The sequence below is a fragment of the Phoxinus phoxinus genome (assembly GCF_949152265.1).
Source record: "Phoxinus phoxinus genome assembly, chromosome: 2".
In the NCBI taxonomy this organism is placed as follows: domain Eukaryota; kingdom Metazoa; phylum Chordata; class Actinopteri; order Cypriniformes; family Leuciscidae; genus Phoxinus; species Phoxinus phoxinus.
The window spans coordinates 195,415-207,739 of NC_136877.1; the positions used below are offsets into that span (position 1 = coordinate 195,415).

At 49.0% G+C, this 12,325-nt stretch overlaps 1 protein-coding gene across 2 annotated transcripts in view; it reads left to right on the forward strand.

The window, feature by feature from the left end:
* The window catches only part of dctn6 (dynactin subunit 6), a 52,146-nt gene that overhangs the window by 16,654 nt on the left and 23,167 nt on the right, over positions 1-12,325 (forward strand). Inside the window, exons 4-5 of one of the 2 annotated variants that reach the window (XM_079600684.1) lie at positions 9,853-9,941; positions 10,056-10,103. In XM_079600684.1, coding sequence (XP_079456810.1) covers positions 9,853-9,941; positions 10,056-10,103 — 137 coding nt within the window. Of the gene's footprint in view, positions 1-9,852; positions 10,104-12,325 lie in introns of both variants that reach the window. The other variant, XM_079600683.1, reaches the window with a different exon arrangement.

A 12,325-nucleotide genomic window follows, 5' to 3' on the forward strand; every position in this document is an offset into this window, starting at 1 on the left:
CATCCGACCCGTTTTCCGACAGCAGCACTAATTAAAATCCGCAACCCGACCCGACCCGCTTAAAATAGAACCGAGATCCGACCCGCACCCGAAATAAAATCAGTTTAGTCAATCACACTTTTTTCAAATTTGTATTGCCTTTGGCGGCCTGCCTTAACACAAGGACAACAGCCGAAGCTGTCAAAAAGCCGATAGCCTAGGCCTACATGGCTAACGCGTTACCACAAAACAATTCAAAACGAAAGAAAACAGCTCTGTCTCCTGTCCTGGCTATATTTGACATAGGCCTATATAGCCTATTCAATAATCATTAGGCTACTTTTCCCGTTTCTTTGTGACGTTTTCATGAACGAGTCATCACCTCTCAATAGTTAATATTGTTATTTGGTGTTCAGTTTATACAGGTTTTCAAATGTTATTTAATAAAAATATTATTTTTTTCCCCTGTGGCTGTGTTTGCATTAAAGGGATAGTTCACTTTGAAATTAATTTTTGATATGTTTTAGCTTACCTCAAGGACATCCAAGATGTAGGTGTCTTTGTTTCCGCAGTATTTTCAATTTTGATATTTTTAGGTCAAACCGTTGTTGTCTGACAGTCATATCATGCAGGTCTATGGGGTCCACCTCAAAGAGCATGCACAGAGAAGTCCAAATGAAACATGATTTAATGACTCGTAAATGTAAGTACACATTGATGGCCTAAGACACGAAACGAGCGGTTTGTGTGAGAAAACGAACAGTATTTATATCGTTTTTACCTCTTGTAACAAAGCCATGTCCAAGTGATCTGAGAGCGCGCGCGCTTCCTTCTGTGTGACGTGTGCGCAGAATGGTGCATAGATGTATACACTAGATTTCGCATTAAAGACATTCGTTCCAATCTATGGTTCCAATGAACTGCCGTAGCCAAGGCGACATTTAGTGTATACATCTATGCACCAGTCTGCACACACGTCACACACCAGGAAGCGCGCGCGCCCTCAGATCACTTGGACCTTTTACAAGGCGCCGCATCTCACTGAACCCGTGTTTAGACCCGCGTTTCCCCGTGTCCGACCCGACCCGCACCCGTATCCGACACAGTTGGATATTTTTCACCCGTTTGAGCAAAATTTGCGGGTCACCCGTCGGGTACCCGAACCCGTGCAGGACTCTGTCACACGGACACACAATCGCACGGACACACAATCGCACGGACACACAATCGCACGGACACACAATCGCACGGACACACAATCACACGGACACACAATCACACGGACACACAATCACACGGACACACAATCGCACGGACACACAATCACACGGACACACAATCACACGGACACACAATCACACGGACACACAATCACACGGACACACAATCACACGGACACACAATCACACGGACACACAATCACACAGACACACAATCACACGGACACACAATCGCACGGACACACAATCACACGGACACACAATCACACGGACACACAATCACACGGACACACAATCACACAGACACACAATCACACGGACACACAATCACACGGACACACAATCACACAGACACACAATCACACGGACACACAATCGCACGGACACACAATCGCACGGACACACAATCACACGGACACACAATCGCACGGACACACAATCACACGGACACACAATCACACGGACACACAATCACACAGACACACAATCACACGGACACACAATCGCACGGACACACAATCGCACGGACACACAATCACACGGACACACAATCACACGGACACACAATCACACGGACACACAATCGCACGGACACACAATCACACGGACACACAATCACACGGACACACAATCACACGGACACACAATCACACAGACACACAATCACACGGACACACAATCACACGGACACACAATCACACAGACACACAATCACACGGACACACAATCGCACGGACACACAATCACACGGACACACAATCACACGGACACACAATCGCACGGACACACAATCGCACGGACACACAATCGCACGGACACACAATCACACGGACACACAATCACACGGACACACAATCACACGGACACACAATCGCACGGACACACAATCACACGGACACACAATCACACGGACACACAATCACACGGACACACAATCACACAGACACACAATCACACGGACACACAATCACACGGACACACAATCGCACGGACACACAATCGCACGGACACACAATCACACGGACACACAATCGCACGGACACACAATCGCACGGACACACAATCGCACGGACACACAATCACACGGACACACAATTACACGGACACACAATCACACAGACACACAATCACACGGACACACAATCACACAGACACACAATCACACGGACACACAATCACACGGACACACAATCGCACGGACACACAATCACACGGACACACAATCACACGGACACACAATCGCATGGACACACAATCACACGGACACACAATCACACAGACACACAATCGCACGGACACACAATCACACGGACACACAATCGCACGGACACACAATCACACGGACACACAATCACACGGACACACAATCACACAGACACACAATCGCACGGACACACAATCACACGGACACACAATCACACAGACACGGACACACAATCACACGGACACACAATCACACGGACACACAATCACACAGACACACAATCGCACGGACACACAATCACACGGACACACAATCACACGGACACACAATCACACAGACACACAATCACACGGACACACAATCACACGGACACACAATCGCACGGACACACAATCACACGGACACACAATCACACGGACACACAATCACACAGACACACAATCACACGCACACGGACACAATCACACAGACACACACGCACACGGACACAATCACACGGACACACAATCACACGGACACACAATCACACGGACACACAATCACACGGACACACAATCACACGGACACACAATCACACGGACACACAATCACACGGACACACAATCACACAGACACACAATCGCACGGACACACAATCACACGGACACACAATCACACGGACACACAATCACACGGACACACAATCGCACGGACACACAATCACACGGACACACAATCACACGGACACACAATCACACAGACACACAATCACACAGACACACAATCACACGGACACACAATCGCACGGACACACAATCGCACGGACACAATCACACGGACACACAATCACACAGACACACAATCACACGGACACACAATCGCACGGACACACAATCGCACGGTCACACAATCGCACGGACACACAATCCCACAGACACACAATCACACGGACACACAATCACACGGACACACAATCACACAGACACACAATCACACGGACACACAATCACACGGACACACAATCACACGGACACACAATCACACGGACACACAATCACACGGACACACAATCACACAGACACACAATCACACGGACACACAATCACACAGACACACAATCACACGGACACACAATCACACAGACACACAATCACACGGACACACAATCACACAGACACACAATCACACGGACACACAATCACACGGACACAATCACACGGACACACAATCACACAGACACACAATCACACGGACACAATCACACGGACACACAATCACACGCACACGGACACACACGCACACGGACACAATCACACGGACACACAATCACACGGACACACAATCACACGGACACACAATCACACGGACACACAATCACACGGACACACAATCGCACGGACACACAATCGCACGGACACACAATCGCACGGACACACAATCGCACGGACACACAATCACACGGACACACAATCACACGGACACACAATCACACGGACACACAATCACACGGACACACAATCACACGGACACACACGCATACGGACACAATCACACGGACACACAATCACACGGACACACAATCACACGGACACACAATCGCACGGACACACAATCGCACGGACACACAATCGCACGGACACACAATCACACGGACACACAATCACACGGACACACAATCACACAGACACACAATCACACGGACACAATCACACAGACACACACGCACACGGACACAATCACACGGACACACAATCACACGGACACACAATCACACGGACACACAATCGCACGGACACACAATCGCACGGACACACAATCGCACGGACACACAATCACACGGACACACAATCACACGGACACACAATCACACAGACACACAATCACACGCACACGGACACAATCACACAGACACACAATCACACGGACACAATCACACGGACACACAATCACACGGACACACAATCACACGGACACACAATCACACGGACACACAATCGCACGGACACACAATCGCACGGACACACAATCCCACGGACACACAATCACACGGACACATAATCACACGGACACACAATCACACAGACACACAATCACACGGACACACAATCACACAGACACACAATCACACGGACACACAATCACACGGACACACAATCACACGGACACACGGACACACGGACACACAATCACACGCACACACGATCACACAGACACACAATCACACGGACACACGATCACACGGACACACAATCACACGGACACACAATCACACGGACACACAATCACACGGACACACAATCACACGGACACACAATCACACGCACACACGATCACACGGACACACGATCACACGGACACACAATCACACGCACACACGATCACACAGACACACAATCACACGGACACACGATCACACGGACACACGATCACACGGACACACAATCACACGGACACACAATCGCACGGACACACAATCACACGGACACACAATCGCACGGACACACAATCCCACGGACACACAATCACACGGACACACAATCACACGGACACACAATCACACGGACACACAATCACACGGACACACAATCACACGGACACACAATCACACGGACACACAATCACACGGACACACAATCACACGGACACACAATCACACGGACACACAATCACACGGACACACAATCACACGGACACACAATCACACAGACACACAATCACACGGACACACAATCACACGGACACACAATCACACGGACACACAATCACACGGACACACAATCACACGGACACACAAGGACACGGACACACGGACACACAATCACACGGACACACACGCACACGGACACACAATCACACGGACACACACGCACACGGACACACAATCACACGGACACACAATCACACGGACACACAATCACACGGACACACAATCACACGGACACGCAATCACACGGACACACAATCACACGGACACACAATCACACGGACGCACAATCACACGGACACACAATCACACGGACACACAATCACACGCACACACAATCACACGCACACACAATCACACGGACACACGATCACACGGACACACAATCACACGCACACACAATCACACGCACACACAATCACACGGACACACAATCACACAGACACACGATCACACGGACACACAATCACACGGCCACACAATCACACGGACACACAATCACACGGACACACAATCACACGGACACACGATCACACGGACACACGATCACACGGACACACAATCACACGGACACACAATCACACGGACACACACGCACACGGACACACAATCACACGGACACACGATCACACGGACACACACGCACACGGACACACAATCACACGGACACACAATCACACGGACACACAATCACACGCACACACAATCACACGCACACACAATCACACGGACACACAATCACACGGACACACAATCACACGGACACACAATCACACGGACACACAATCACACGGACACACAATCACACGGACACACAATCACACGGACACACGATCACACAGACACACAATCACACGGACACACGATCACACGGACACACGATCACACGGACACACGATCACACGGACACACGATCACACGGACACACAATCACACGGACACACAATCACACGGACACACAATCACACGGACACACAATCACACGGACACACAATCACACGGACACAATCACACGGACACACAATCACACTGACACACAATCACACGGACACACAATCACACGGACACACAATCACACGGACACACAATCACACGCACACACAATCACACGCACACACAATCACACGGACACACAATCACACGGACACACAATCACACGGACACAATCACACGGACACACAATCACACGGACACACAATCACACGGACACACAATCACACGGACACAATCACACGGACACACAATCACACGGAGACACAATCACACAGACACACAATCACACGGACACACAATCACACGGACACACAATCACACGGACACACAATCACACGGACACACAATCACACGGACACACAATCACACGGACACGATCACACGGACACACAATCACACGGACACACAATCACACAGACACACAATCACACGGACACACAATCACACGGACACACAATCACACGGACACACAATCACACGGACACACAATCACACGGACACACAATCACACGGACACACGATCACACGGACACACGATCACACGGACACACAATCACACGGACACACAATCACACGGACACACAATCACACGGACACACAATCACACGGACACACAATCACACGGATACACAATCATACGGACACAATCACACGGACACACAATCATACGGACACAATCACACGGACACACAATCACACGGACACACGATCACACGGACACACAATCACACGGACACACAATCACACGGACACACAATCACACGGACACACGATCACACGGACACACAATCACACGGACACACAATCACACGGATACACAATCATACGGACACGATCACACGGACACACGATCATACGGACACAATCACACGGACACAATCACACGGACACACGATCACACGGACACACAATCACACGGACACACAATCACACGGACACACAATCACACGGACACACGATCACACGGACACACAATCACACGGACACACAATCACACGGACACACAATCACACGGACACACAATCACACGGACACACAATCACACAGACACACAATCACACGGACACACGATTACACAGACACACAATCACACGGACACACAATCACACGGACACAATCACACGGACACAATCACACGGACACAATCACACAGACACAATCACACGGACACAATCACACGGACACACGGACACAATCACACGGACACACGATCACACGGACACACAATCACACGGACACACAATCACACGGACACACAATCACACGGACACACAATCACACGGACACACAATCACACGGACACACAATCACACGGACACACAATCACACGGACACAATCACACGGACACAATCACACGGACACAATCACACGGACACACGGACACAATCACACGGACACACGATCACACGGACACACAATCACACGGACACACAATCACACAGACACACAATCACACGGACACACAATCACACGGACACACAATCACACGGACACACAATCACACGGACACACAATCACACGGACACACAATCACACGGACACACGATCACACGGACACACGATCACACGGACACACAATCACACGGACACACAATCACACGGACACACAATCACACGGACACACAATCACACGGACACACAATCACACGGATACACAATCATACGGACACAATCACACGGACACACAATCATACGGACACAATCACACGGACACACAATCACACGGACACACGATCACACGGACACACAATCACACGGACACACAATCACACGGACACACAATCACACGGACACACGATCACACGGACACACAATCACACGGACACACAATCACACGGATACACAATCATACGGACACGATCACACGGACACACGATCATACGGACACAATCACACGGACACAATCACACGGACACACGATCACACGGACACACAATCACACGGACACACAATCACACGGACACACAATCACACGGACACACGATCACACGGACACACAATCACACGGACACACAATCACACGGACACACAATCACACGGACACACAATCACACGGACACACAATCACACAGACACACAATCACACGGACACACGATTACACAGACACACAATCGCACGGACACACAATCACACGGACACACAATCGCACGGACACACAATCGCACGGACACACAATCACACGGACACACAATCACACGGACACACAATCACACGGACACACAATCACACGGACACACAATCACACGGACACAATCACACGGACACAATCACACGGACACAATCACACGGACACAATCACACAGACACAATCACACGGACACAATCACACGGACACACGGACACAATCACACGGACACACGATCACACGGACACACAATCACACGGACACACAATCACACGGACACACAATCACACGGACACACAATCACACGGACACACAATCACACGGACACACAATCACACGGACACACAATCACACGGACACAATCACACGGACACAATCACACGGACACAATCACACGGACACACGGACACAATCACACGGACACACGATCACACGGACACACAATCACACGGACACACAATCACACGGACACACAATCACACGGACACACAATCACACGGACACAATCACACGGACACACAATCACACGGACACAATCACACGGACACACAATCACACGGACACAATCACACGGACACACAATCACACGGACACAATCACACGGACACACAATCACACGGACACACGATCACACGGACACACAATCACACAGACACAATCACACGGACACACAATCACACAGACACACAATCACACAGACACGGACACACAATCACACGGACACACAATCACACAGACACACAATCACACGGACACACGATTACACAGACACACAATCACACGGACACACAATCACACGGACACACAATCACACGGACACACAATCGCACGGACACACAATCACACGGACACACAATCACACGGACACACAATCACACGGACACACAATCACACACGGACACACAATCACACGGACACACAATCACACGGACACACAATCACACGGACACACGATCACACGGACACACGATCACACGGACACACAATCACACGGACACACAATCACACGGACACACAATCACACGGACACACAATCACACGGACACACGATCACACGGACACACGATCACACGGACACACGATCACACGGACACACGATCACACGGACACACAATCACACGGACACACAATCACACGGACACACAATCACACAGACACACAATCACACGGACACACAATCACACGGACACACGGACACACAATCACATGACCTCGGTCTGACCACATGACCTCGGTCTGACCACATGACCTCGGCCTGACCACATGACCTCGGCCTGACCACATGACCTCGGTCTGACCACATGACCTCGGACTGACCACATGACCTCGGCCTGACCACATGACCTCGGTCTGACCACATGACCTCGGTCTGACCACATGACCTCGGCCTGACCACATGACCTCGGCCTGACCACATGACCTCGGTCTGACCACATGACCTCGGTCTGACCACATGACCTCGGCCTGACCACATGACCTCGGTCTGACCACATGACCTCGGTCTGACCACATGACCTCGGCCTGACCACATGACCTCGGCCTGACCACATGACCTCGGCCTGACCACATGACCACATTCTTCACAGCAGTAACACCGCCTCATCCGATGATCTGAGCTAACCCGTAAAGTGTGTTTCTTCTGTCAGTTTTCCTGAAAACATCCTGCCGGACGCCGAGGACGTGGAGCCCAAAACCATGAGCATCGGGACCAACAACGTGTTCGAGGTTGGAAGTGGTGCGTGTGTGTGTGTGTGTGTGTGTGTGTTTTTCATCAGACCGGCAATCAACATCAGGATTCTGTCGTCAACTAATCTAACGTGTGTGTGTGTGTGTGTGTGTGTGTGTTTAGTGTCTCAGGCCTTGAAAATCGGGGACAACAACGTCATTGAGTCCAAAGGTGAGAGTAGTGTGTTTGTGTGTGTGTGTGCATCTGATGATGATGTTGGTGTGTGTGTGTACATTTGATGATGATGGTGTGTGTGTGTGTGTGTGCATCTGATGATGTTGGTGTGTGTGTGTGTGTTCATCTGATGATGATGTTGGTGTGTGTTAGGGCTGTCACTTTACGTTCGAAAATCGATTGCACAATCGATCGGACCGACCAACCCAAGATTCGAAAATGAAAATAGGGAATCGATTTTAAAGGCCTTTTTATTTTTAGGGCCCAAGCCTTGAAAAGGCGAAGGCCCTATTGTTTTTCTAAGGATTATTATTCTTCTTCTTCTTCTTTATTATTATTAGGGCCCGAGCACCGATGGTGCGAGGACACTATTGGAATTGCTCTGTTTATTATTATTAGGGCCCAAGCCCTGAAAGGGCGCAGAGCCCTATTGTTCTTCTAAGGGTTTTTTGTTATTCTTCTTTATAATATTTTTTTTTCAAGGTTTTTGCCACTTTTGGGGGCCTTAACGTGCTCAAAAACTCTTGAAACTTTGCACACGGGTCAGAACCCACGGCCATTAGAGCCAGACTGAAGCTGGTACCCGGGCGTGGCAGGGGGGCTCGACAGCGCCCCCTGGAACGGGGTCCGAAAACTTGGTCCATAAATCAAACACGCTTGCATGAAATAATATGAAACTCGGTACACTTATAGATCTCATCGGTTCATATATCCTTCATGCTCTGACTTTTTACCCCAGCCCAACAGGAAGTCGGCTATTTGGCGTAGTTTAAAAAACACATGCAATGGAATTTAAAATACTCCTCCTAGACGATTCAAACAATCACCACGAAACTCGGTGTGCATGAAGTCAAGACATTGAGGATGAAAAGTTGCGAGGGGATTTTTGATATCTCGAACGGTTTGGCCGTGGCGGGGAAACGAATTTATGGCGAATATTGGAAACAGGAAGTGTGTTATAACTTCTGCATACATTAATTGATCTTGATGAAACTTCAGCAGTGTGTTTGTTGTAAGAGGCCAATCACATGGATGTGACTATTGTGAGTCAAAGTTATAGCGCCACCAACTGGCAGCAGGAAGTGTGTCACTTTCAAAATGCTTTGAAATCACCCTCTTATTTTTACCCGATTTGCTTCAAACTTCATCTGTATAATGTAAACACACGACAGATGTAGACCTGTGAAAGGATTATTGATATCTTTAATACTGTCGCCATGGCAACGCTTTAAACTTTTATATTCTTTTTGGATGCATTTGAGGCTCTTAACATGCTTCAAATTGCATGAACCTCAACATGCATATCACATTTATTGCCTAGTACACTTGTGCGAAGTTTCAGAAACGGGCGTGGTAAGGGGCTCATTAGCGCCACCTTTAGTCAAAAATGGGGTATTAGTTTTACCTACAGTAACCAAACTCGGTACGTATATTCTTCTCTTCGATCCGGACAACTTTCTAATTTACAGTCATTAGCTCCGACCAACAGGAAGTCATATATTTTGGTTTGAATGTGTACTGTTTGGAGCATTTTCCCTCTGCCCCTCTGTGCGTGTGTGTGTGTGTGAGGAGGGGTGGGGGGGGGCTAGTTTTTTAGTTTAACCATTTATCTGCTGTGTGCAAAATCTCTGGCACTTTTGAGGGCCTTAACGTGCTCGAAAACTCTTGAAATTTTGCACACTGGTCAGAACCCGCGGCCATCAGGGCCAGGCTGAAGCTGGTACCCGGGCGTGGCAGGGGGGCTCGACAGCGCCCCCTGGAATGGGATTCGAACACTTGTCCGTATATCAAACACGCTTGCATGAATTAATATGAAACTCGGTACACATATAGATTTAATCGGGCCGAACAACTTTCCCTGGGTCAAGTTTTACGCCAGCCCAACAGGAAGTCGGCTATTACGGGTTGATTGGAGAACGCTTGCTCTCGCATTTGAAACACTTCTCCTAGAGAATTCATCCGATGACCACGAAACTCGGTCAGCATGAAGTCAAGACATGGAAGATGATAAATTGCCAGGGGATTTTTGATATCTCGAACGGTTTGGCCGTGGCGAGGAAACAAATTTATGATTAAAAAAGGATGCATAAAGTGTGTTATAACTTAGTTATAGTTTTACCTACAGTAACCAAACTCGGTACGTATATTCTTCTCTTCGATCCGGACAACTTTCTAATTTACAGTCATTAGCTCCGACCAACAGGAAGTCAGATATTGTG